Below are 26,951 nucleotides of genomic sequence, written 5' to 3'. Positions count from 1 at the left end.
ATGATGACTTAATCTGCTTTCTTATTTGGGGTTTAGGTATGATATCCAGCACCCGGTTCATCAGGAAATCGATGGGTGCAGCACAAAAGTTAGAACAGCTTTTTAGAGGTTACACTGGTCTGTATCTATGGCATCTGAGTATCATTGGGATATACAACCCAATTTATGATTTTTCTCAAACTAAATGTGGAGCTTCGTCAAGTAACGTACACCCAGACCTGGGCACGATTTCCCCTACTAGTAGATTACATAGCCAAGGAGAAATCCCCGAAGAAATCCTGCCATGCAGTAGGGAAATAAAACAAATTCAATCCCGGGAAATCCCACTCTGACACAAACTGTTCCGGCACAAACCACTGAAGGTCTGCCTGGGCATCGAACAATTCCCAGAATGGCGATGTGGCCGTAGAGCCGCCGCCGCCGCCACTATTGGGCTGTTGAGATTCCTGCAAAGCCCGACCATACTTCTCGATACTCACCTTCAAGATCTGAAGATAAATATTTCCCGCTCCAGAATGGCTCCCATTCGAGCCGGCTTTGTTCAATTCATACAATAAGCGATTTCCATGCTCAAGAAGCTCTTGGTTCTCGTCATCCCGTTCGGGAAGCAGGCGCGAGAGCTTGAGAAGAAGTAGGAACGAAAACGCGCACTTGGCCCAAACAAAATCCATTGCATATTTCAGTTTGGCAAGGTAGTAGTCCGGCTCAAGGATGATGAGGCGAAGATGTCGACGAGCACTAGACTTGGCCGTGAGAAGAATACTTCGTTCGGTTGCCGACATAGCGGCTACATTTTCGACGCCCATGGCTCGTAAAGCTTTGCAGTTGAGCATCATTTCTGCCCAGCATTTTTGTACTCGTAGTGCAACGACGAGGAATGGCTTTTCCTCTCGCGCGGATGTTGAGCTTTCGATTATTCGAAGCCAGTCGTCGAACCATAGGTCTAGGTCGATTTTCATCTCGTGGACGAAGTCTGAGATTCTAGGCCGATCTAGTGTTGTTCCCGATCCCAGATTGTCATTGATCGTTGCTGTTAAAAGGCAATTAGTTTCTGATTACATCCACATGTCGCGAATTAGCCTACGGCGCTCCATAAGCGCAGGGAGGTCAGTAGTTGTATGTAGGACAACTGTATTTTACAGTGGTGTTGCAAAAGCTTGAACCCCCCCCTATTGCCCACCATTTCTGACCACCTTCTAATGGCAGACTAGTACCTACCCAAGATGGAATAGATTGGCCAATATCTTTCATCTCAGTAGGTGCTAGCCCACCTTAGTAGGAAGGCGGAGACCAGGCCGGTCAACAAGGGCTTGGAAACTTTGCAACACCACTGTAAAACAACCCAATAAACAACTACTGATCACCCTGCGCTTATGGAGCGCCGTACTAACCTTACCTCGCAGGATATTGAGCTATAGACTTGTTAGATCAATTGGAAATACTAAGTTATTCGTGCGATATCACTACACAAACTTACCTCGACTTGGGAAAATAATCGAAGATCAAGAACTGTAGAAGATGGATGACCGAGTAGAATTCGGCAGCGTCGAGAATTCCCTATCAGCCTAATACCCGGAGGCTTCCCTCCATCAACTCGAAATCTGACATATCAGAATTTAGCCAAAGGACTGTCAAATCAAAGTACTAGTAGTACTCACATATGCTCAAGCACCAAAAGCCCAAACCACGTTCTCGATTTCCTCATGAGATCCTGCTCTCGCTCAAAGTCATGGTTCGGAACTTCATATAAATTTTCGTCATTCTTCATCGCAAGTCGCTCGGTAAGTTCCTCGAACGCCTCATGTAAACCTAGATCAAGCGCCATTCGAGTAGCAAAAGACAGAATAAGAAGCCGCTCTGAAGAATAACATGCGACCACCAACATTGCTTGTACTGATTCGAGACAATTCAGGCCTTTATTTTGAATTATGACGTTGATCCATTTCTTCAGTTCAGCGTGTAGCATGTCGGACATCTGGCCCCCAGTACCTGTGAGAGTTAATCAAGGCCATCGAGTCATGCTGTAGTTTAGTAACTGACCTATTTCGACCATGCTTCCAATGGTACATATTGCATTGAGGAGAATGCTACTTCGAGATCTTACCGATTCAAAAGTATCCCGCTGAGGGTCAAATATTGGAATATATCGATCCTATATGGATGAAGGGCGTTAGTTTCCGGATATTGGCGTATGTCTGAGGAGCCGATGAGAACATACACAACCTTGAAAAAATCTGTGGTCCCAATTCAGTCGTTATCCTGGAGTTGGAGACGGAGAGGAGAGGGACATACGTATCAAAACAAGAGACAGCACACTCCACTGTAATGAGGCCTTTATCAATAAAGTCTGCGACTGAATCTTCACTAATCTCAAAGCAAGATCGTTTGCGTTTTAGTGAAGACAGTTCACTAATGGGAGCTTCGTATCGTGGTTGAACAGAGGTTTCATGCGGAGAAGAAAGATCTGGCCTTGATCTTGGATAGGAATTTCCAGACTGAGTACTCAAGTAAATCGGATTATCGGGCACAGCAAGAGTCACAATATCTTCCTCTGCATGGGTGATCTGGGAGTGGGATGAAGGGCATCCGCTATCCCCACGTTGTTGCGATTCTAGGACTTGGCGTGGCGACACATTTTCTTGAGAATGAACCGATGGGTGGGATTGATTATGTTGCAACAGGTTTTGCATCTCATCTAGCTGTCTCCTAAGGTATTGAATCTCGCATTCAATACCTTCAATTCGTCTAGTGCCGTTAGAATATGGTCTGGTCTCTCTGCAAAGGTGCCAATGGCTGTAGCGCTAGAGTCTCTTACTCTGAAACGGGATCTTTTGGAATCTCAAAGAAAACGCATTGCTTCTCCAATCTTTCGCATCTACTTTTTGTCAGTATTGGGGTTGTAGATGTGTGCATATCGATCTTGCTGGCGTTACCTTCCACACGGTCTCTCTCCATCGCATCGGACCTGATAGAGTGTTAACTCAGAAGTGTACCCAGAATGCCAGTGGAAATTATATATATAATCACCTTGGATAGTCTACATGCACTGCATGCTTTCTATATAGAAATAAACCCAACTATTAACCATTGTTCGGCCTCCTGAGATGTACCCACATAACATGGGGGCCGAGGCACTTGCTGGAATGCGCTTTTTTCCAAGCGGCGCAGGAACCACGTGTAAGGTATCGTCGTCCTCCTGCATATTAATATCGTGAAAGGCTCAAGCGGCCCCGTACTCCGTGGGCGTGAAGAATTGTCTGCTTGGACCTGGGGAAGGGGAAAACGCGGGGTTCGGCAACTGCACCGACGATCGGCTATTACCAGCGGGCCCCGATGATCCGGAGTAGCACGACCAACCTTGGAATACTTCTTGGCGCCACCAATCAATATCGACTCGGAGCCCTGGAGGGGAGAACTGTATCTGAGAGATTTATTTTCCAAGGTTGTTTGTGAGCGGTAGTCATCACTAAAATTCAAATATTGTGCATTTACAAATATCTCGCTAGATTCCTCCCAGGCTCCCAATCGTCGGTCCATCTGAAACTAGTATACATAGACAAAATCCTCGTTTGCCCAGTCGGTCAGATCCTTAAAGGCGTTGTCGTTGACTACTTGCTGGACGGGTGCACCCTCCTTATCGGTTTCCACGGCTCCAACGGCGTGCATCGAGTGATCTACCACTTTGGCGTCTTTTCCAGCAGCAACACGCTGTTTTTCGTGTTTCTTGTTAAGGAAAAACAGATAAGTCATGTTCAAACTAGATCAAGTTAGCTTTTGTCCTTCAGGCCTGGTCATACTCTCGACATGAATCTTACAAAATTAAAACAATTAGCACGCAGAATAGAGCGAGGCTGTTCAAGAATTAGCAATGTATATCGACGATGAGCCTTTGCTTCTTACTTTGCGGTAAGGCCACGCTTGTACAGCGGTGCTTCTTCCGTAGTATAAAGAGTTGGTCCAATAACCTAGCGGCGTAGCCGTGTTAACAAACTATAATTTCTTTCGGAGGGGGGTGGGAGACTACATACGTTACCAACGCATTGGCCAACAATCAGAATACCGGTGGTGACCTTCTTTTTAGTCTCACCGGCTGTATTGGCGGCGGACCATGAGTAAATCAAAGGTGCTGGACGATATTAGTTAAATCTGCGACCGAGTGAAGGAATTGGTAGCTTACTGATTCCAGGGTATACGGAGATCTAGATTTTGAATTGAGGTTAGCCACGATGACGCGGGACAGGGGAGGGATTGTTCACTCACAATATAGTAACCGACTAGAAGAGGTCCCTTGTGGGAGTCATCATGAGGAAGATTCAAAAGCATACAGCATCCTGCAATGGGCGGAAGGCACAGCAATGCCAGAACTGGGCTCTTCATTTTCCAAGAGGTAGCTAGCCAAGCGCCACCCATTGTGGCAACCAGCTGCACTGCTCCGAAAGGAACATTCAGCAAAATAGTATTTAGTTGATCGAATCCGAAGGATTCTACAATCAATGGGCCGAAAGTCGTGATTCCACCACTCGGGATTCTGGTTCCAGTTAGCAGAAACATTTTCCCATTGAGTTAAGTTTTACTTACGAGATAGTAAGCATCAAGGAAAACCAAAGCCATGACTTGATGTCAAGAGCGGCTTCCTTCACGTGGTCCCATTTCCATTCATGCGTCTCCATGCCCTGCTGGTTCATGCGAAGTCTATCACCAATTAGCCAGAATCGAAATGATATTTAGAGGGATGAGGCACCTTTCGATCGCCACCAGTTTATCTTCTTCGGGTAGGAACTTTGCAGTAGTTGGAGAATCGGGCATGAGAAAACTATAGTAATTGCAACCGATTAGTGTTTATCAACCACGTTGTTGACGTAGGATCCTGTCTTACAAGATTGCGGCAGACATGCCCACAGTGATCAGTCCGAAAAAAAGGAAGATAATCTGCAACGCGATCGGATTAGCCATACTTTCCAAGGTTCTTTCCCCATTGTTGAGACTTTATTACCTGATATGGTTCAAATACAGAAGAGTTGATGTGTCCCAGTCCATAAGTTATGAGACTTCCAAACTGCACCATGGTTAGAGACAATTAACACAAGTCCGACTAGAGGTACACACCATGTTGACCACTCCGTTCATCGCATACCATGATCCCAATCTTATTGGCTGCTCGCGACGTCGATACCACATTTGGGTCACGGCGATGAAAGCCGGTGCTGTGTTCATCTTTCGTCAGCTCAGGAACCAAGGCCATGCCAAGCGATGAGAAAGAACTTACCAATACCAGCCTCGAAGATACCCAAGAATAGCCGACATACCAATAGGCTAGCGAAAGTATTCGCGGCAGTCATGCAGGACAGAGCAATACCCCAGAGCAGACAGGATACGGCTAGGAACTTGCCTAGTGGCACCTTGACCAAAAGGTAGGACACCAAGGGCTGGAAGACTAGCTGAGCCAGGTAAACCACCGATCCTAGCCATGAGTACATCTTGCCATGGAGATGGGCTTTCTCAATGAGACCAAAGACAGATGCATATGACAGGGTTGATTTGTCGAGTTGTTGGAGAAAGTAGATTGCCAGCAGGATAGGGAGAAGACGCAGATCGATCTTGCGCAGCACTTGCTTGTTATTCTCAGGGGTGAGGATAGTTGAGTAGCCCATATCCTCAATCAGCTGCAGCGCATCATTCTTTTTTGCCCCTGTGGCATCTTGAGATACAGGAGCAGGCTTGGTGGACTGTTCAGCCTCGATGGACTCGACATGCTCATCCTGCTGGTGTTTTGGAGAAGCAACCTCCACTTGTGACATCGCTAATGACAATAGAAGTCACTCAAAGATTCGATGTTTAAGGACAAGGTAGACCTTGTTGAGATGGATGGAATAAAAGATGCAAGGAGAAGAACAAAGATACTCGTCTCACAAGATTGCCTGCACCCCCCGTGGGGAAACCAAGTTTATGATATCCCCGGACTTGCACTAGACCCGTCTAGCACGGCCGGCTTCTGATAACTTTGTTAGCCCCTATCATCCCGGTTCATACGCCTCATGCCACGCCTCTGGTCATTCGATCTGGCGGGAAGCGGTACTTGGCTTGAAGAACGGACAACTTCCGGTGTATCAGAGCCAATCAATCCCTGACCGTGAGGGGGTCGGAAGAGGCGAGCGAGAGCCTAAGAAGCGGAGATGCCTATGTTGGGCTAGCGGTCGGTGTTCGGTAGGCAAATCCGAAGCGGGAGAGAGGAGTTTTGGTGATCTGAGTCTGGGGATTGTGGGGTTGACAGGCAATTGTGGAGTAGAGTGAATGGTCGAGTTCTAAGGGTGCTGTCCTTTTCGACGGGTGTCGGTGAAGATCTCCGATCTCCGCTTCTACACCTCCCCATGCTGCCCCATACCCGCCCCACGCCTGCAACCTCGACGCAGTCTACGCGGGGTTCTTGCGGACTTCTGCGCGAATTCTTGGAGATGTAAAGAGTCCTACAAATATGCTAGGCTGCCGAGACTCTGCTCGTTTGTCTTTTGTGAAACACAATCGTGAATCCAAAGCACAATGCCTCAGAAAGAAGTTTGTCCCCGTGGGTACCAGCAGGTCTCTTCGACCTCCCAACAAGATGCCTTCGTGGACTTGCGGAGTAGCTCCAGCAGCAAGACTGCCTTTGACTTTCGTTTCGAAACTATTCGTCAGAACCTCTTCCGGGTGACCTTCACCTCCCCCGAGCACCACCTCCCGCCGTTCCCTAGCGTTAAGAAGCCCGAGGTCAATCTTCAGGGTGTCAATGTCTTCGCGAAGAATGAGGGTAGCTCGAAAACCATCGACGTCGGCGGCGTCACTGCAAAGGTTGAGTGGGAACACACGCCCGTTGTCTCGCTCTCCTGGACCGGATCCGACAAGCCTCTCCACCAAGATCTGCCGTTCCGCTCTTATGTCGCCGACTCCACCGGTATTGCGAGCTACTCGGTTCACGATCGAAACGCTTTGCACGTCGGACTCGGCGAGAAGAGTGCTCCAATGGACCTGAGTGGCCGCACCTTCCAGCTCTCTGCCACCGATTGCTTCGGCTACGATGTCTACAACTCCGATCCTCTCTACAAGCATATCCCGCTCTTGATCAAGGCTACGCCCGAGGGATGTGTAGCTCTCTTCTCAACAACACATGGCCGGGGTTCGTGGTCTGTCGGATCAGAGATTGATGGTCTTTGGGGTCACTTCAAGGTGTACCGCCAAGACTACGGTGGTCTGGAGCAATATATGCTTGTTGGCAAGAACATTCAAGATGTGGTTCGGTCATACGCCGAGTTAGTGGGCTTCCCTATCCTGGTCCCGCGCTGGGCCTACGGTTATATCTCCGGTGGATACAAGTACTCGAGCCTGGACTCGCCACCTGCACACCAAGCTCTGGTTGAGTTCGCGGAGAAGTTGGAGGAGCATGGAATACCCGTTTCGGCGCATCAGATGAGCTCGGGATACTCTATTGCTGCAGTCGAGCCAAAGGTCCGCAATGTCTTCAACTGGAACTACAGCCGCTTCCCCAACCCAGCGGAATACGTTGCCAAAATGCACGAGCATGGTATTCGACTCATTACCAACATAAAGCCTTTCCTCTTGGAGTCTCACCCTGACTTCCAGCGTCTTATTGATTCTCGTGGCTTCTTCACAGACCCTGATACCAACAAGCCTGGCTACATGCGCCTGTGGAGCTCGGGTGGTGCTACTGGCGGTGATGGCTGCCACATTGATTTTACTTCCGAAGATGCTTTCAAGTTCTGGTACAATGGAGTTCAGAGCCTGAAGAAAGTCGGCGTTGATGGCATGTGGAACGACAACAATGAGTACACTCTGCCTAATGACGATTGGACTCTAGCATTGGACGATGCTATGGTTGATGCCGGCGCAAAGAAAGCCGTCCCAAACAACGTGGGAGAATGGGGTCGCGCTCTACACACTGAGCTGATGGGCAAGTCTTCTCACGACGCTCTTCTCGACATGGAGCCCCAGTACCGCCCCTTTGTCCTCACCCGCAGCGCCACTGCCGGTACCATGCGCTACTCCGCTAGTACCTGGAGCGGAGACAATGTTACAAGTTGGGAAAGTATGAAGGGCGCCAATGCGCTCTCGCTCAATGCTGGAATGTCCCTCTTGCAGTGTGAAGGTCACGATATCGGTGGATTTGAAGGTCCCCAGCCCTCGCCTGAACTTCTACTTCGCTGGATCCAGCTGGGTTGCCACTCTCCCCGATTCGCGATCAATTGTTTCAAGACTTCTCCCGATAACAATGAGGTTGGCGACGTTATCGAGCCTTTCATGTACCCTGAGATCACCCCGCTCGTCCGCGATACTATCAAGCGCCGCTACGAAATGCTGCCATACATCTACTCATTGGGACTGGAGAGCCATATGAAGGCGACCCCACCACAGCGCTGGGTTGGCTGGGGCTACGAGTCTGATCCCGAGGTATGGACCAAGGCACTGAAGGCTGGTGAGGAGCAGTTCTGGTTCGGTGATTCTCTCCTCGTCGGCGGTGTCTACAAAGCTGGACTCGACACTGCGGATGTTTACCTGCCCCGCAAGTCTGGGGACGCTTTTGACTACGGCTATGTCAATATGAATGCGCCGTACAACTACTTTGCTTCGGGCCAGTGGGCTTCCATCCAGTCCGAGTGGAAGGATAGCGTCCCTCTCATTGCCCGCGTTGGTGGAGCCATTCCTGTCGGAAAGAGTGTGCACACTCGTGTCCCTGGTGATAATACCGCCGCCTCGCAGGGCGTCAAGGAATTGGATGACTACCGTGGTGTTGAAGTCTTCCCGCCAAAGGGTACCTCGCATGAGCGTGTCTTTGAGAATGTTTGGTATGAGGATGATGGCATTTCACAGAAGCCTCAGACCGCCACCTATACTCTGCGCTACAGCTCTACCGAGGAGAAGGTCTTGGTAGACTTTGTTCGCGACGAGAAGAGCGGCTTTGCTCCCGCTTGGAAGGAGCTGGACATTATTCTGCACAACGGTGATTCTCGCCGTGTGGTTTCTAGCTCTGGGCAGGAGGCTTCGCTTAAGGGCACTGACTCGCGCGGTCGTGTGGTGTATACCCTCAAGGCTTGAGCAGAGCTTGATGGGCTGCCTTCATGATCTGATGAGACAACCCACCAGTGTTCTCTATTTGTAACGGACTATAGTAATGAATAGAATGAATATAGAAATGGTTATTCAAGAACACCTTCCACCATCCTTGTACTAGTCACCTTTCTCCGGTCCTCCTTATTGGATATAAGCTTGAACTTGAATGTCTATTAGTAACTAGTAACCAGCCTGAGGCAGATAAGTTTAAAATCACAGCCGGGACGTGGCCAGACTGGCCTTCTGCTGAATCAAAATGCCTCATTGGTACTATCTCCAGGGCCCCAGCCTTGTTTGCCTCGTTCATTGACGATCGTTTCTTTATTTTATCAAACATGGAGGTCATCAGCTTAGTTTTCGGGGTATTAGAAGTGTAGAGTTTGCGACATGAGTAGCTCGTTACAGAGAACAAGGGCTAGGAGTCGTGATACCGGGGTCACGAAGAGCAGGAATTGAGTAATATGCTTCAGAGGCATTCGGTATTCAAATATCAATAGAAACAACTGTTAATACACGATGAGGAGATAACACCCTAAGACCTGGCTGGAATCATCTATACAGTACAAAAAGGCCCGACGCTCACAAAAGTCGCCCGGATGCCAGAACATACAAAAAGAAACATGTCAAAAAGAAAGCAAACCCGCCAAAGCCCGAATTTAATCGCGCTTGGGACCCTTGGTTTGCTCGGCACCAGGTAACACACCCGTGAACGGATCCAGACGCAACTCACCCGCCGTAACAGGCTTATAAAGAGTCTTTCCCTCCTGGGCCATCTCAATACGTCTCTTCTGACCCGCCTCACCAGCACGGCCCAGGATACCAGCAATCAGATTCGTACCGCGGAGGGAGTCATCGTTCGCGGGAATCGGGTAGGTGACACGGGTAGGATCGGCATCGGTATCAATAATGCCAATAGTAGGAACATTGTGCAGACCACACTCGTGAAGCAGGACAACGTTTTCAAGCGGGTTAAGACAAACAACCAGATCAGGTTTCACGGACGGACGATCCGCCAAATCGGCCTTGAACTCCGGCAATTCCTCGTCCATAGCATTGACAACCTTTGTCGCGCAGTGGCCGAGAATCTGCTGGCCGTTCGTGAGAGATCCTGGAATCCACCGCTCGAAGATATGATAAGCGCCGGCAAGTTCGGCGGCCCGAACGATCGATCGCTTCTGGCCCTTTCGCGTGCCTGCGAAGAGAATTATGCCGCCGCGGGCGGCGACTTCTTCGACGACCTTTGCGGCGCGGCGGAGGTAGGCGGCTGTCACGTCGAGGGAGATGATGTGCACGCCTTCACGGATACCGTAGATGTAGCGAGAGTTTTGGGGGTTCCATCGTGAGGTCGAGTGGCCCAAGTGTGTTCCTGAGGCGAGGAGGAGCTCGAGGGTAATGTCGGAGGGACGGGGTGGATTTCTGAGGAGACCTTCAGGGTCGTGAGAGTCTGTGACGGCAGTTCCGAGTTTGTTGAATTTGGATCCTGTGCAAGGAGGGAGTGGTTAGATTGGATTGTTTGGGCCGAACAGTTATATTTGCGGAGCTGGCTGGGGTGTGCTCACGTTGTTGCTCCTGTTTCTTGAATTGCTTCTGCGCCAGGCTCCGGGGGTTCTGAGTGGCCTGGACAACCTCGTGCAGGGGATTTGGCGAGGCAACAGGTGCCTCCTTCTGTGCTGTGTCGACTGGGGTTTGGGTCTCGGTAGATAAAAAGCGACTAGAGATCGGAGACCGGCGATTCAGGGCGAGTAGTTGGCGGCCTGGATGGGAGGTGCAAAGGTTAGTTTGACAGGTTCGAATGACAGGCTGTCATCAATTGAGATCACTCACTCTGCCGCACACCAAATCTCCGGACAATCATGCTGGGCTATATGGGAATATGGAATGGAATTGACCGGGAGCAGTTGCTGCGGTGTCGAAGAGTCCGCGCGAACTTTTGTCGGGCTTGGCATTTCCTGTTGCCTGAGGCCATAATGTTACAACACTAAGCCCGATTGGGAGGTGGTGGCCTGAGCCCCGCGGGTGGCAAATGTTTTGTTGTTGTTCTGCCGATGAGCGATGATCCTACCAGTTTACAGCGGGGAGCAGATCGTGGGGGAATGGTTTTGAATGTAGATCCGATTAGAATCACGAAGCTAGTCTTCATTATTGATGCAAATCTGTGTCATGATACATTCCTCGGTTCGAGGCGAAAAAGAAAGATAATGATAAAGAGGATAGACAAATAAGGTAAACATAGAGATCTGATAAGAGGCACACGCAAGCCATTCCCACAAAGATAAAACGAAAAGGAAATTCATGAGATTTGGAAGGTCGTCACGTTGGAAGAAATCACGGGCGCAGATGAACAAGGAAAATGGGGCGAAAGCCGTCTATTTCTTGAAGAAACCGCCGAGCTGGTCCATCATGCCGGAGCTACCGCTGTTGGAGGGGGGAGGACCACCTCCGTAGCCGCTGCCACCGTAGCCGGGGGGGGCCATTGGGGCTCTCGTCACGGTTGTTGTTGCGGTGCTTCTTGATGGCGTCCTCGGCAATGCTGCCCATGATGGCTCCACCGATCGTTCCGAGGAAGCCGTGGTTAGCCTTGTGACCGGCGAAACCACCGGCGGCACCACCGGCGAGAGCACCAGCAAGACCACGCTCGCCTTCCTGGGCTTCACCGGGAGCACCCTGCTGCTCGTAGCCACTGTAACAAAAAGCACGAGTCAGTATCATGAACTGCAATGATGTGATGGAGGGGAAAGTGGGGGCAGAAATGTAACATACCCTTGGCGGTTGTAGTCTTGGCCTTGGCCTTGACCTTGACCATACTGGGAGTTCTCGCCATAGCCGTGCTGCTGCTGGCCGTGCTGGCCCTGGTTGTAGTAATCCGACGAGCCACTCTGTTGCTGGCCATACTGGCCCTGACCCTGTTGGCCTTGGTTGTAGTAGTCCGAGCCACCCTGTTGGTAGCCCTGCTGGCCGTAGGGCTGCTGCTGCTGGCCATAGCCTTGCTGGCCATAACCCTGCTGACCCTGCTGACCACCGTAGCCCTGCTGAGGGGGGGTAGCCACCCTGCTGGCCGTAGCCGCTCTGGTTGTATTGATCGTAACCGGACATTGTGTGGATAGGGAAGATGAAGTGAAGAGAAGTGTAGAAGTGTAGGTTTGATGAGTGATGAGTGATGGAGGAGATGGGAAAGGGAAAGAGGGGGAGGGGAAGTGTGTCTTATATGCAAATGACCGGCAGCCACAGGGCTGACGGAAGCACCCCACATGGCAATTTTACGGAACTGCGAGGCGCAGACTTTCCATTCCTCTGACTTACTGACTGACTGACTTACTCTGCCTCTGGACTCGTACTAGTGCAACCATCGGTGCTGCACCGCCACAGGTGTGAGGCACTGCAGTTACTTATTACATACTGTATACAGTATGTACTGCGCTGCCCTGCATTGCACATCACTCCCTCATCGCTACGTCCCACCTTTTCTAGTGCGTATCTGCAGTGGCGATGCACCCAGGGCTACAGGGCTGAGCCACCAAATACCGCTAAATCGCGCGCTACTCGTCTTGCGGCCGTACGCGTATACCCGGGGTTCCCGAAAATAGCATCCTTCGATCATTCTTCGAATCTTCTATGATTATCTCTCTCTCTCTCTCTCTGCCTAACCGCGCCTCTCTCGCTCTCGCACTCACCCTATTACGGCGCACATTGATGCAATTCTCGTGGCGCCAAGTTCATTTCTCCCCGCCCAACTTCCTCGGCATGCGGTGCGGTTGGGAATTTTATTTTGGCTGCCTATTACTCCGTCGAGACTAAGCCCCTCACTCCATCTTTTCCTCTTGGCTCGGTGCAACGAGTACGAGTACCTTTTCGGCCCCCACATCCGTTCCAGTCCCTTTCTTTGCCATCCCTTCTCCACGGCCTTCATATTGTGGCTGGTGGCTGGACATAAGCAACAAAAATGGCCCCCAAGAGAGCGTCCAAGAACTAACAGGGGAGTGCGAGAGATCGGATGCTCCGATACCGTATGACGCAACTGTCATCTGCCTGCTGAATTCTCACTCGTCCCCGGCCATCCAATCCAATCTTTGGGGCCGATACATAGTCCCAGCCGCGATCATCAGCCAAATCAGGAGACTTGTTGCGGTCGCATACGAAAAGCTTGACTTCTCGGACTTTGTACTAGCTGGAACCTTCGAGCATGGTCGTTCCGCCGGTGCACAAGCACAAGTCCAAAAGATCAGCCACCGTCGCCTGTCACACGGCGGTCTCTCGCATCGGCTGGCCGACTGGTCCTGTGACCGCGACGGCGGCTTTGGATCGGTATCCCTGTCTCTAATTAGCGTAGACAGTATGGGGTATTTCCTAGTTTTTCAGTAGATATTGCCCCAGGTATAGTATCTGTTCCGGGTTAGCATGAGAAACGTTCGCGTTTTGATAATAGTTTCAAAGTCTCCAGGAATAGTCCTAGGTTTATAAATCTAAAGTTTTCAGCTTGATTTTCTCCTTGCAACTTTGGTAGATTTGCTTTTTCTCAATCAAGTTCAACGCGGGCGATCGGTTGGAATGATCGTTCCTTCAAGGATATTTTAATGTGGACTACATGCCCAGGTGGTTGGCTCAGGCTGTTTGCGCTGGCTGGTACTATATGCTAACACATCCAATAATCATGGAAATATATTCGCTTCTAATAGCCATAAATCCGAGTCAATCACACGTCATTCCTGCCAGAACGCCAATACCAGCTTGCACCAGACCTCAATAATGAGACTGATTCGTCATCCCCTGCATGCCAGTCGTCAATCACACAGTCAGATCTGCAAACCCTGCAGACACGATCAACAAGAAGCCCTGAAAATGGCCGCCGATTTGAGGGGATGCTTTAATAGCTCACCGCTACAGTCCAATCAAAACAATCCCTCACGAATAGTTCGTCACTCGACCGCACTCCTTCAGCCCAAACGCCCCATCTGTCCAGGTGCCGCTCACTCATTGAACAAACTACCCGGAGATCCACTTGGCTGGCAATTTTCTTTTTCTCTGTGCTACAGAATCTGCAATGGCTGGCGTATTCCATATCGGAGGGGCCCAGTGTATAAAGGAAGAAGCTAGGCCGATCGGCGGCAAGGTCTTGCTACTCTTTTAAGCTTATATCCTCCAGCTTCTGCCCTGTTTTCCCCCTTTAACTTCTCCTTCAAGGGTTCTGGGGTACTACGTAGTATCACCACCTTGTCGATACTATGCTTTTCCCGTCAGCGATCTTGGCCTTCTGCCTCCTGTGGACCGTCACGTCCGCCAGAAAGCCCCCTACTGTCTACCTGATTCGCCATGCCGAGAAGCCAGCCGATAAAGCAGACCACCGTCTCACCCACAAGGGAAAAGAACGAGCGCAATGCCTGCGCACTGTCTTCGGCGCAGAATCCGAGTACAATATCGGCTATATCATTGCGCCAACCGTGAAGAAGCGTAAGTTCGCGACACCACAAAGCAACCAACCTTTCAGCCGCTTAGGCGAGAGCGTACATCGCTGACACTCCTTTTCTCCTACTTTATACAGACGGCAAACACAGCAGACCCTTTGAAACAGTCCGTCCACTCGCGAAAGACCTCGGCCTCAGAGTTGACACCCATTGTTCGCGCAAAAGTGGCGCGTGTGTAGCCGACGCGATTCGGGACTACGATGGGCCTGGAAATATCTTGATCTCTTGGCGGCACGGGACGATTTCTGATATTCAGTGGTTTTTGGGCTCGGAATATCCACTTGAGTATCCCTATGATCGGTAAGCGAGCTTTATTCTTTCCCTTTGTACGGAGTACTACTTAGTAGTACTACTCCGTGTGTTTTCTTTTCAATCTTATTGGTTCGGTTGGTTCGGTCGCGGAGCTCTCGGCTTGCGAGAGATCGGCATCCCTGGTTTCTTGGCGAGATCGGGCTTCGGCTGCGGGCTCCTTGTTCCGATTTGTGAACTTGTATAGAGATAAAGTGCTAATTTCTATACAGATATGATTTGATCTGGACATTCCCTTATCCATATGATGTCATTACGGAGGTTAGGGCTGAACATTGTCCTGGAATAGATATTCCTAGCCCCGGGCTTGTGGTGCAGGATTAGAAAGTACTATTAATTAATTACCCACACACCTGGCATGCTGCTTGCGATATACAGAGATGAATGCCGATGTAATCTCAATTCGAAATGGAATTAATTTTTAATTTCATGGGTTATTTGTCGAGGCTTAGTGCAATATGTCTGACTGCAGCTTTCAAGATTGTAATTTGGATATACTATTGGTTACAAAGGAGGCAATGGAGATGAACACTGACTTATAACCCGGACCGATTGCATTGCATTGCAGTAGTTTCGACGTAGTGTATGACCTCAGACAATGTCATCCAGTCTAAAAGCTAGCTAAGGGGCTTTTGTTCAAATAATTTCCAAGATCGCTTCATTTCCACAGGCAGCAGCGATGTCCAAGCTTGTCCGCTGCCGTGAATCCTCAAGCATGGGATCTAAGCCCAAATTCATAAGTACTTTGAATCTTTCCACAATTATTGGTGACAGAACTTCTCGGATCTTTGACGTGCACTCGAAGGAAGCCAGGAGATGAAGTAGTGACGAGCCTCCCTTACTTCGAGCGAAGAAGTCTGCTCCATTTTCCCGAAAGAAATCAAAGTGATGCTCGGTAAGCTCCGAGTCTAGCATTTTAGCTGGGCCGAGAGATTGAAGCCCTCCATGGGCTCCCAGACCTGTATTAGCAATGTATCGAAAAAGAGGTGTCTCTCCCTCGCTATTCCGAGCATTGATTTCAATCCCCAGATCTAGAAATCTCGGGAACATGCCTTTGCATTCGCTTTTTTGAATACTTCGAGCAAGATAATGAAGTCCCGTATTGCCTTCGCGGTCAGGACGAAGCGCATCTGCGCCGTTTTCAAGCAGTAAGTTGATATCCTGAAGGGAATGGCGTTTTAGGGCCGAATGAAGAGGTGTGTTGCCGTAATGATCAGGTGTATGAACAAGATTTTGGTTTCGAATAATGATGGATCTCAAGGTAGTTTCGACATATTTTTCATTTAGTTCGTCCCGGGGGTCTCTGGGGCAGAAAAGATGATGGAGAACAGTTTTCCCCGTTTTATCTTGTGCTGCTGCATCACAGATTTCCCCGATCGAGGAATGCCTTTAATCCAAAGAGGTCCACTATCGTCGCCTTCACGCCAATGCTTGAAAGTGGCCGCGGAAGTGAGCCATTTGCCTGTTCCTGCATGATGAGCTGCACGGTGTCGGGAGTATTCACTTTGCTCAAGGTCGTAAGGTGTTGGCTGCAACCAAGCTCTGATTGCATCCAGTTCTGCAACCGACAGAGGAAGAATATTCGCTGGGTTGAAGTTCCCACATCTTCCACCCCCACGGCTATCAGATCATTATCCTCAGAATCCGAGCGACTCATTGTATATCAGGTAGCCGGTTGCTGGATGTTTGGAAAAATCAGAAGAATCTAAGTCTTTTCCTCCTTATGTTGGGGGGGAAACCAGGGTGAATAATCAAGCGGGAGGTGGGGGCCGATTGAGCCGCATCGACGATTGAAGCCTGATGCATGCGACATACGTCCAAAGGTTTAGTCTATAGTTGTAATCTGGTTGTACGCATAACTATTATTTGTCAAACGACTGGATTGAAAGGCTTTCTACGTTTGCCAATGTACTTGGAGCTGGTCAAGGAAGTCATGGTATTTCGATGATATTTCGGAGACTGGACTTGGGCTATCAATGCAACAGCTCGCATCCATTGCCCAAAAGGGTAGTGGGTGCGAACTATGTGCACTATTTAACCGGACAGAGCAGTATAAGTGTCTATTCTTGGCTCTATTGTGAACCTCTTTCCGCAGTGCTATTTAATTTATACGCAGATCACTGCTTTAACAGTGGATTATGCACCAGCTAGCGGGCGGGAATCCGAACCTAGAAGACTCTGAGTGGGTGTTTTACTAGAGAAGCTTGGAAGGTCACTTGGTAGGCTACTTTACAGTCGAATCTGATTCAAGTTCGTTCTTCAGTGTTTTCATGAAGCGATAATTGAGATATGAGAGCAGTCGTAAAATTTTCAATCGTCTATCTCATCCTGGTAATTCTAAATAAATCACTCTATCGTCATCGTAATGAAGCCTTATAATAAAAACAAATAATTTCGTCCATGCATAATCAATACCATGGCCGCAACACTAAGCATTCTCCTTCTGCTCAATCGCACCCTTCTCCTCGGTGTGCTTCCATACCTCGACCTCGGCAGCCTCACCCTGGGGCAGGTTGCGGGCCATGGAAACAATGTGCCAGGGTGTTGGGGCATCGCGGAAGACGGAGTTCAGGGCCTCCAGGTTGCGGTTCATTGTCTCGGGGTAGAAGAAGTAGACGGAGAAGGGGATACACGCGGAGATGACCGCATACATGATGTAGTACTGGTATCCAATAGTGTCAAGGGCGACAGGGGTGATCATGACAACAACGAAGTTCCACAGCCAGTGGTTTCCGGTGGAAATGGCAGCCATGGCGACACGCAGGCGCATAGGGGCAACCTCGGTACAGTAGAGGAAGTTACCGCCCAAGAAGCCGACGGGGTAGAAGGAGTTGAAGAGGAAGATGAAGACGGCTGATACGACAGACGCTTTGTGGTTTTCGCCGAAGCTGCTCGTGATGGCGAGCACAATCATACAAACGGACATACCAGCACCACTGATCATGAAGATTTTGCGACGGCCCAGACGGTCAATGGCGAAGAAGGCAATGAAGCTGCAAAGGAACTTCCATGTCATAGCACATGATGACAGGATACGTGCCAGGTCGCTCGTCATGTTGAGATTCTCCTCGAAGATGGTAGAGACATATGTTGAGATGAGGTTTCCACCGCACATTTGCTGGAAGAACTGCAGGGCAACACAGAGGCAGAAACGGTAAAGAAGACGCTCCTCGTCAGGCTTCTTGGGGTTGAAGATGTCCATCAGCGAAGCGCTGTCAGCGCTGACCTCGAGGGAGGTCTCGATACCAGCAATCTCGATACCGACAGCCATGTCATCGTCAGGGACACCCTTGTAGGCGGCAAGGCTCTCCGTGGCTTCTTCGACACGGCCAACAGAAACAAGCCATCTAGGGGATTCGGGAAGGAGGAATACCGATGCCAGGACGACCACGGAAAAGAACAGAGAGATGGCGACGGGGATGCGCCATTCGAGGTTGCCAGCAACCTTGCTCATACCAAAATCGATCCAATTGCACAGGACATAACCCAAGCAGATACAGATACCATCAACGACAACGTGTTGTCCTCGATGCTTCGCAGATGTACACTCGGACTGCCATACTGGCACGGCGACACTAAACTGGCCGACGCCGAACCCAAGAATAACACGGCCGACGACGAACTGTGGGAGGCCATACGCAGCCGTCTGAAGGACTGAACCAATAATAGTGAGAATAGCACCGATGAAGATGACCTTTCGGCGACCCAGTCGGTCACCCAAGGCTGTACATGAGAGGGCACCGATCAGGGCACCGAGTTGGTAGGATGCAATAACGGCACCCTTAGCGGTAGAGTTCTTTGATTTCAGAGCACCTTCGGTATTGACGGTATCGATCTGCGGGAAGATGCCAACCCAGCTCTGCAAAGTGGCCAGAGGGCCCAGCCCTGACTGGTTGTAACCGAAGACGATAAAGGCGGGAGCAACGATGAGAAGTGCTTGGGCCAGGTGCAAGGCCTTGCCACGAAATAGCCACCCCATCTTGAGAGGAAAGCGCAAATGCGTTATGTGACGAACAAGGGAGAGTAAACAGAGAGAGAGAGAAAGAAAAAAAAATGGGAGAGGGTTGTGATTTAAATCCAACAGGGTCGCCCGGTTTCGGTTGGAGAACCCCCCAGTGATATTCGTGGAGACCCCGCAGAGGGAAAGCAAAAAGCACAATTCCACCAAAGTGTGGTTAATTACTTGGGTGGGGAGTATTTAGACGTGATCCAAAGTGGCAATTTTCAACGGAATACTACTGGTGCACAGCACCGATTCCATTGGGGTTGGTGTGTCCCAGGAGAGGATCGGTATGGTTTTGGCCCCTTTCGGGAGACATCTGCCAAGGTGGCTCGGGGGCGAGACAACTGCATCGTTACGGGACACGGCCGCATAGCATAATTACACTGGATGGAGTGCCGACCTTCGGAGAAAACCCGTAAATTGTATGATTTGCGGGGCGTGGCTTCGGGTTGGACCTGACCCGGACGGGAATCACGCGCGAGCCCACTCGGCCCGATTCCCTGATTTGCATCTGGGTGTGTCGGTGTCGAGCTGGAGACTCACCGGGGACTGAGACGGTGTGCCAGCGTTCCAACAAGTATGAAAGTCTTGAAATGGTGAATGTTGCCATTTTTTTGGTTCATTTTAGAGAACTATCCCCAGATGTTTCAACGGCAGTGGGAAGTTTGACGCAGCCAAGACTCGGTGTTATCCGGGCAGGCTTGCCTTGTAAAGCTTGGGGTCTGTCGGGATCAGACCAGTTCGGTCCGGGTAGCCTATAAGCAGGCGTGGTATTGCTCATGTAAGGCAAACTCGGGAGGCTTGTTTGTGCTTTCGCGTGGCGCCAAAGGTTTCGCAGGAGCCCTGCCAAGGTATCGGAGAAAAATTCTGAATCCAATCCGGGGAGGCAACCTGGGGCCCCTGTGGATCGCCAAGATAAGATGGAGATGCAGTGGACGTGGGATGGTAGGTGAGTGGGGGGTAGTGGAGAAAGTGAAAGTGGTTGAGACGGGGTGGTCCATGGAAAATGAGTTGACAGTGAGAACGAGGCTGGCTCCACACTCATATCGGCCACCTTCCGTCCTTCGTCTTCGTCTTTGTCTTTATTCCATCACGTAATTCCAGTCCTCACCTCAATCTTAGGGCTGCATGCTTTACTAGACAAATACTGCAGCACTTCATCAACCTCGAGAGCCGTAACAAAAAGCAGTTCATTCATCCAGCCACCACGTCATTGGCCACCCCTTATATTCCCAGTGGCCAACCATTACCGAAACTCACCTCAAACTCACACGGTACGGCATATGCTTAATCCAGGAGTGAAAGTCTATTTCCAAAGTCAAACTGACCTCAGATCTATAGAAGCTTCCGAAAGAACCCGGCGTCAGCGCCTCGACCTCGTTCAAGTTATCGTCCGAATGGCGGCACTTTCTCAACGAGGCTCCCTAGACGAATACCCCGCAAATTAACTCCAGCTTTCGTATGCACCCCGTTCCATCTTGAAGGCTTAATATCGGGGAAATATCTAGCAATGACGTTTTAAACTGGTGATGTACACCTCATGTTCAGTCTCCGAATAACCCCGATGCGGTACCTGGATTGAATACTTTCTCCACCTTTTCCTGAAGACGCAAATTCAATAACCTACTCGTAGCATACGTACATAGCATACCCAATAGAGATTGAGATTATAAATCAGCTCTCGGGAAATTTAGCATGTTCCACTGTGTCTCAGCTTTTGTCAGTGGCTTACCGGGGGTTCCGACTCGGAAGAAGATGCAACTACTCCGTACATTGGGGGGGAAGGGGAAGGGGGGGTAAGCCTACGTAGCTCTCCATCCTTTGATCATCCTGTCACTTTTAGTACCGTCCAATGAACGCATAGAAGCTAACACGGTGTCTCTCCTAATTATTCCGTCTTTTCAACTTTAATATTGCGAACTCCTGGAAAATCAATGTGCTCGTAGAAACACACCATGCTGGTCGCTACACGCGGCTTTCCAAGTTGTCTGTTTGGCTGACGTCGTCCTGGTAAGAGCACTAAAGTTTCGACACCCTGATTCAAGGCTCCGAGATATAATTGGAGTATCCTCGCATATTCTAGCTTGCTCATTTCATCTTGGCGATGGAAACCCAGCGCAGACCATGGCGTATTGGATCTTAGAACCATAACTCCTGCCGTGGAGTAAGAAACATGATGTGAACATATTTGAAGGTCTCTTGAAGAAGGGTCTTTGTCGCATGAGTGTCGTTGAGCTTGATAAATTACCCTACGATCGGGTTATTTCCATTCGCAGGGGAAGTTCGGGGCCATACTACGTGAGGAAGCCTCCGGAGAAAGGGGCATACCCTTTGGATCACCCATAATCTGGAACGTATATAGTGTTTTTGAGTAGCAGCAACAATTAAAGGCTACAGTGGTTTTTCAAGCGTGTGTTCACAACTAGTTATATACAAGCTATCTTATGTCCAATCCGGAGAACCGATTGCGCAAAAGGTTCGAATTCTCATCACGGACAAAATATCTATGCACGGCAGGCAATTCATGAGCCCGGCACTACCTACTACTAGTACGTCATGTTATCCAATATCTAGCCATTAGACTTAATTAAATCGGGTAAGCGTGGCAAGATAAAGTTTATGCATCACCGTCCGGGCGTTTTATTGGTCTGAGTCTCAGGCCACCCAGATCGTTTTATCTGACCTCAAATGCTCTTTACTCAGGGCAGAGCCTCAGGTGGTACTACAGATTGGTCGGTTCTGAGGCCTACGGGATGAAGGACGACGATAATGAAAGATTTAGATGATGAAAACAAAGGAGAGAGGCTGATATAGATCGATCTTGATAGCCTGGGGCCAATAATGTATCGGTATCGGGATTCTTATCTTGAATTTCTATTATTAAAATGGGTGTCGGTAACTGAAATGGGGTTTAGGGTGTCTTTTTTGCTAATGTAATGAAGAAGGCAAATTTGGCCAACGGGTTTCGATATTAATTGTGATAATTGTGAGGATGCTCAGGTACGACGCAGATCAAGACACAATGAAATACCAGGCAGCCTGTAGTAGATGTTCGATAAATGTAATAAGCTTAGGGAAGAAGAAGAAGAAGAAGAAGAAAAAGAAGTAGAAGAAGCAGGAAGCAGGAAGCGAAACTATGTACAGATGAATGGTGGGTGCCGGAGTGGATGCCATCCGATCAAGGCACCAAGGCATCAATCGAAACAAACCACTAGGAACCAGGGTTCGTTACAATAATTGTGGCATTTGTTGCTACTCCTCTTCCAATATTGATAGAGAGAAAGGCAAGATGATCAAATGATAGCGTGTAGCTCAAAATGAATTGAAAATGGACCGGGCCATAACCTGTTGTGGCCTACGAATGAAGGACGAGGGTGATGAAAGGTGTAGATGATGAAGACAAAGGAGGAAAGCTATTCTGGGTCTAGAACAGTCAATCTACACCGCTATATCTAGTTCCTTTGATCTCAGCTAGTCCGAGTCCTTCATCTTACACACATCTCTCTGTGATCGTCTCCCTCCTCCATTAGTACCCTTCAGCTTGCATATTATCGCTCTCCCTGTCTAGGAAAACTGATCGTGAGCTCCTTGTCATTTACTACAGCCTGTTTTTTTTTTTGTTTTTTTTTCAACATGCCCAGCAAATCCACTATTCTTTTTATTCACGGTTCGTGGCATACGCCAGTACACTTTAGGCATATCTGTGATGTCTTTGAGCGAGCTGGCTATCAGACATCATGTCCTCAACAGCCTAGCGTGGACAACTTACCCCCCAGTTGGTATGATGGACGATGCTGAGCGAATCACAGATGAGCTAGTCCAAGTAATCGATATCGAGCACAAAGACGTGGCCATCGTGGCGCATTCCTACGGAGGTATAGTCGCCAGTTAAGGTGTCGAGGCACGTTTTAACAAGGCTTCTCGTGAAGCCCTTGGCAAAAGCGGTGGTGTTGTTCGAATTATCTACCTCACAGCTCTCCTTTTGCCTATTGGGTCCAGTTTGTTATCACCTCTCAGCGGGCTTATCCCACCTTGTGTTCTCGTCGATGTGAGTGACTTTGCCTTCTCTATTCTTGTTTGGTATTTTCACAGTATCCGTTTGACTGACGCTAGCTATCAACCAGGAACAAGGAATGTGTATCATGTCTGATCCTCAATCTAGAATTTACGACGACCTTCCTGAGGAGGAACAGGTTCATTGGACAAAGGAGATGCGGGAGTGACCTGCATCTACGCAACTTGCCCCCATCAGTCAAGCGGCTTACATTTCCCACCCAGTTTCCTACATTTATTGTGCACTGGACATGGCTTGTCATATTCAACGCAAAAGGAAATGGTTGCTGATGTGAGCGCAAAATATGGCCTGTCTATTTCCACCGACGTACTACAGGCAGGTCATTCAGCTTACTTGAGCAAGACGAGCGAGATTTTAGTCGCGGTTGAAACTCAACTACGAAAAGCAATCTAGGTATTCATTAGAGCCATAGCTTCGATTATGGCATATCTCATAAAAACACATAATCATTACCCTCTCCGTCATATTGGCCATAGCGAATATCCAACAGGACTTTGCATCCATAGATGTTGTTGGTCTTGCCTGTTGTAATGTATTGCAATTTCATGGTCAATACTGGCTGAGGGGAAAGTCCGGCAGAACCACTTGACCATAATCGAAATCGCTTGAGTTTTTGATTTTCGGCCAGACTGAAGCGGCCCTCACCGCTACCCAGACCGCCGGTAATCTACTGCCTCGACCATGTAATTTTTACATGTTTCGGACACGTTTGTTTTGAAAAATTGCTTTGACTTGACCCTATCCCAGCCAGTGCTTTTTTGAATCAAACGTTTCACTAGATAGATATGCAGATACAGTCGCTATAAAAGGTCCACTCGCTGCCACCAATCGCATTTTTAAAAAAAAAATCCCAGCCAGACTGAGTCAAGTGTCAGGTTCTGCTGCTGATTCAACGCCGATACAAGTCCGATACAGCAGCGGCCAACCCGAGCATACCGACGACCTTCTGTCTCCTCGTGTTTATTTGGGCCTAAAACGTGGCATGTTTTTCAATCTGTCAATATTTCGAGTAAGTCCTCGTTTTTTGAATTCATCCATTCTGATTTTCTTTCGATTTCCCCAGTCATTGACCTCGCGATTCACCTATAACGGTAAAGTCACGTGCTTACATGGATACCCAGTCAGATACATCGCTGTATTGTCTGGTTTTATCATCCTTAAATCTTTCTATGACAGCCCGAGTGAATAGAGATGTCGACTCCGGGTCGCCGGCGGAATCGCTCTTTAGCTTCCTGCGAACCATGCCGAAAATCGAAGATCCGTTGTGATCACCAGCAGCCCGTTTGTGCGTCTTGTCGACGACGGGGCCGAGAGTCACTCTGCAAGTACCATCCGGCGCCACTCACCAAACAACATAACAACACCCAGGGTCGAGCTGCATCACTTCCATACAATTCTGTCTCCGTGGAAAAGAACTTCACTACAGATTCCCCTAGTTACCTTGGAGTTTCTAGGCCGAGTTCTTCCATAAGAGCCCCAAGCTTCCAGTCATGGCCTTTTATACCTGATCGGAAAGGCTCGCCAAGTCGGGGCTCAGTCTCGGAAATTCATAACGAAAAGGCTCGCAGTGAACAGCTAGCTTTATTGGCAGATATAATATGTGCACTCAGATTTCTTCCGGCTATTAAGAAACTACTACATGATTACTTCGTCTACATCGGTACTGCACTCGTTCCAAAGACTATCGTTCACCAGCTTTTGGAGATGGTTTGTAACGATCTGACCAAGTCCGGATACATCAAACAGGAATCAGAGTCATGTACCAGCGTTCATAATGTTTCTCAATTGGCCGAGAGTATACTATACTCGACTTCGACAGAAGTAACCATCTCAGCTACTATGGATGTCAAGAGCTTTTGCGCCATTTTCTGCGAAGACAATCTGCGCGTCGAAACGCTAGGTCTGCTATACACTCTCGCAGCACGTGCATCTCTTTACAGCTCAAATTACGCCAAGGTTCGAGGCGACGCATTTATACGAGAGATGTGTTGGTGTAGTAATTCGAGCCTACGGCTTGCTCGTGAGCTTGCGCCACAGGCGACGGATCCCGTTATATGGCTGGCTCATGAAAACTTACAATTAATGTCATTACTCGAGGGAGATGCGAGTGAGTCTGAAAAAGTAATACGAAAAGCCCAGGTTGGTATTAATAGATATCCTAGGCTTGAATGTCTGGCGTCGAATTGGCGACCTTGCCACCGATCTATTTGCATTAGGTCTGAACCGAGAGGAAACATACTCGTCGGAAAGCATACCATTTTTTCTTGCTGAGTGTCGACGAAGGACATTCGTCAGGGCATATTACTTGGATAAGATATTCGCAACGGTCTTCAATCGCCCTCCGAGGATCTCATCTAGACATGCGGACTGCAAATTGCCTCTTGATATACCAGACGATGCACTTTTCACCATATCGCCAGAGGCCTTGAGCGAAATAAAAACAAGCTTAACACACGACAGTTGGAATACAAATGGAATCCGCAGCACGGCGACATGGGCCCGGCTACGCTACATTTTAGGTGAATTTCGAGAAGAGACCGCCGAATATCAGATCCGATCAACGCCATCGATAGATGCCACCAAGCTCAGGTATATTGCCGCTCTCTTATATTAGTAGCATTAATATAAGCCTAATAACTTTCAGGGATCTCTCCGACCGATGCCGTCAAGCTTGGTGCAGTCTTCCAGCACATCTAATGTACGATCCAAATTGCTGGACCTCCGACTTACCCCCTGCAGTCTGCTACCTGCATGGGAAAGTATACTTGTCCTATCTTCATATTCATTTTCAGATATATCAAATGCTTGACGAGTGTCATATATCTACAGTTCCGGAGTTACTAGAAGTTTCTGCAAACATGCTGGAGACAGTCATATTGATGGCGAACTCGTTGAATCGCGGCAACTGCCAATCCTCGCCACGCGATCTGCCTGGAATTGTAATATTTGCTCTCTTTTCTCATTATATTTCGAAGTCTTGATTGCTAAAGTAATGTCGCTCCTAGTTTCTGATATATGGATTACCATCCGCAATCGTTCTGACGACGGCATTGGAAACCAACATCCGAGATCCCGCACAACCACTTCCACCCAACATCAAATCTTCCACCGTGATCCGAAATATTTCCGTTCTAGTGTCTCGGCTTGAGAATGTATCTAGTCCTGATGAAACGAATCATGGATTCTGTGTACAGGCCTCAAAAGCCATTGCTCGCAAACTGGATACCATTTTAGACACCTCGACAACGTTTGCCCCAAGAGCCGATATTATCACTGGCTCTGGAAGGGGGTCTGAACTTACCACGCTTCAAGAGCGAGACTATTCTGATTCAGAAAATTATATAGTCAACTTCTCCGAGCTCGATCATCTCGATTTTTCAGCTTGGGTTATCGACTTCGATTTGGTGACCGATGATGGAGTCTGGGATACTGTCTGAAGATTCTCAGGAGCGTCACGGTGTCAACTAGGACTCCGACGTTGTTATAAATGGTCATTTGTCAACTATAATACCTAGGGAACTTGGTAATAGACACCCTCGGCCCGGAATATTCATTACCTACCGGCCTACCGGCTACCCATCACCTTCCTTACACTGTGCTCCTGTATCGGTTTACCTAAATAAGTAGACAACACCGAGCACAAAAGACTAACGGACAGAACTAGGCCATTTCTTAGATAAGAGGATCTTTCAAAGCACAGTCAGATGAGTGAAACGCTATGGCTAACTACATCACAAAGCGTTTGCGGTGTCAAGTTACTCGGTAAGACCCTATCACTCTGAAAACTGGGACTGTCCTCATTGACCGCAGTAGCGTTAGGTCTTCAAGCCCCGAGGATGAAGGCTAGTTTTTCTCTTTTTTTTTTCGAGACCAGTAAAGAACTCGACGGAACCATTCGTTTCAATAAATCAAACAAGCAGTGAGAACCATAAAAAAAGAAGAGGGAGAAGAAAAAAATCATTCAGACAAATCAAGTTAACAAGGAAAAAGGACCCATGAGGGGCAA

At 48.9% G+C, this 26,951-nt stretch overlaps 10 protein-coding genes across 10 annotated transcripts; 4 read left to right on the top strand and 6 right to left on the bottom strand.

The window, feature by feature from the left end:
- Nucleotides 1–245: 245 nt before the first annotated feature.
- Nucleotides 246–959, bottom strand: N7481_011003 (uncharacterized protein; the record flags this gene model as incomplete). Its single annotated transcript, XM_057270222.1, has 1 exon — nucleotides 246–959. The coding sequence occupies one exon, from the start codon at nucleotides 957–959 to the stop codon at nucleotides 246–248; it is 714 nt and encodes a 237-aa protein (XP_057117396.1).
- A 2,584-nt stretch (nucleotides 960–3,543) lies between these two features.
- On the bottom strand, nucleotides 3,544–5,798 carry N7481_011002 (uncharacterized protein; the record flags this gene model as incomplete). The annotated part of the gene is made up of 12 exons (XM_057270221.1): nucleotides 3,544–3,757; nucleotides 3,816–3,851; nucleotides 3,901–3,965; nucleotides 4,029–4,126; nucleotides 4,178–4,199; nucleotides 4,261–4,528; nucleotides 4,579–4,692; nucleotides 4,742–4,813; nucleotides 4,877–4,929; nucleotides 4,994–5,056; nucleotides 5,107–5,204; nucleotides 5,267–5,798. The coding sequence occupies 12 exons, from the start codon at nucleotides 5,796–5,798 to the stop codon at nucleotides 3,544–3,546; spliced, it is 1,635 nt and encodes a 544-aa protein (XP_057117395.1).
- A 739-nt stretch (nucleotides 5,799–6,537) lies between these two features.
- Nucleotides 6,538–9,084, top strand: N7481_011001 (putative alpha-glucosidase; the record flags this gene model as incomplete). Its single annotated transcript, XM_057270220.1, has 1 exon — nucleotides 6,538–9,084. The coding sequence occupies one exon, from the start codon at nucleotides 6,538–6,540 to the stop codon at nucleotides 9,082–9,084; it is 2,547 nt and encodes an 848-aa protein (XP_057117394.1).
- Nucleotides 9,085–9,755: 671 nt separating this feature from the next.
- Nucleotides 9,756–10,954, bottom strand: N7481_011000 (mitochondrial 37S ribosomal protein uS2m; the record flags this gene model as incomplete). Its single annotated transcript, XM_057270219.1, has 3 exons — nucleotides 9,756–10,579; nucleotides 10,659–10,853; nucleotides 10,924–10,954. The coding sequence occupies 3 exons, from the start codon at nucleotides 10,952–10,954 to the stop codon at nucleotides 9,756–9,758; spliced, it is 1,050 nt and encodes a 349-aa protein (XP_057117393.1).
- Nucleotides 10,955–11,508: 554 nt separating this feature from the next.
- On the bottom strand, nucleotides 11,509–12,192 carry hel10 (putative high expression lethality protein Hel10; the record flags this gene model as incomplete). The annotated part of the gene is made up of 3 exons (XM_057270218.1): nucleotides 11,509–11,779; nucleotides 11,860–12,082; nucleotides 12,147–12,192. The coding sequence occupies 3 exons, from the start codon at nucleotides 12,190–12,192 to the stop codon at nucleotides 11,509–11,511; spliced, it is 540 nt and encodes a 179-aa protein (XP_057117392.1).
- A 2,126-nt stretch (nucleotides 12,193–14,318) lies between these two features.
- Nucleotides 14,319–15,191, top strand: N7481_010998 (putative phosphoglycerate mutase family protein; the record flags this gene model as incomplete). Its single annotated transcript, XM_057270217.1, has 3 exons — nucleotides 14,319–14,544; nucleotides 14,636–14,858; nucleotides 15,080–15,191. 3 exons carry the CDS (start codon nucleotides 14,319–14,321, stop codon nucleotides 15,189–15,191), a joined length of 561 nt encoding a protein of 186 aa, XP_057117391.1.
- A 1,036-nt stretch (nucleotides 15,192–16,227) lies between these two features.
- Nucleotides 16,228–16,524, bottom strand: N7481_010997 (uncharacterized protein; the record flags this gene model as incomplete). The annotated part of the gene is made up of 1 exon (XM_057270216.1): nucleotides 16,228–16,524. One exon carries the CDS (start codon nucleotides 16,522–16,524, stop codon nucleotides 16,228–16,230), a length of 297 nt encoding a protein of 98 aa, XP_057117390.1.
- Nucleotides 16,525–17,295: 771 nt separating this feature from the next.
- Nucleotides 17,296–18,846, bottom strand: N7481_010996 (sugar porter family MFS transporter; the record flags this gene model as incomplete). Its single annotated transcript, XM_057270215.1, has 1 exon — nucleotides 17,296–18,846. The coding sequence occupies one exon, from the start codon at nucleotides 18,844–18,846 to the stop codon at nucleotides 17,296–17,298; it is 1,551 nt and encodes a 516-aa protein (XP_057117389.1).
- Nucleotides 18,847–22,576: 3,730 nt separating this feature from the next.
- On the top strand, nucleotides 22,577–22,762 carry N7481_010995 (uncharacterized protein; the record flags this gene model as incomplete). The annotated part of the gene is made up of 1 exon (XM_057270214.1): nucleotides 22,577–22,762. One exon carries the CDS (start codon nucleotides 22,577–22,579, stop codon nucleotides 22,760–22,762), a length of 186 nt encoding a protein of 61 aa, XP_057117388.1.
- A 1,374-nt stretch (nucleotides 22,763–24,136) lies between these two features.
- Nucleotides 24,137–26,382, top strand: N7481_010994 (uncharacterized protein; the record flags this gene model as incomplete). The annotated part of the gene is made up of 4 exons (XM_057270213.1): nucleotides 24,137–25,052; nucleotides 25,108–25,534; nucleotides 25,590–25,884; nucleotides 25,951–26,382. 4 exons carry the CDS (start codon nucleotides 24,137–24,139, stop codon nucleotides 26,380–26,382), a joined length of 2,070 nt encoding a protein of 689 aa, XP_057117387.1.
- Between the last annotated feature and the right edge of the window lie 569 nt (nucleotides 26,383–26,951).

This window comes from Penicillium waksmanii, assembly GCF_028829765.1.
Source record: "Penicillium waksmanii strain IBT 27052 chromosome Unknown utg000009l:1.0-4314994.0:1.0-4318279.0, whole genome shotgun sequence".
NCBI lineage: Eukaryota > Fungi > Ascomycota > Eurotiomycetes > Eurotiales > Aspergillaceae > Penicillium > Penicillium waksmanii.
This window is presented reverse-complemented; position numbering and strand designations above follow the sequence as displayed.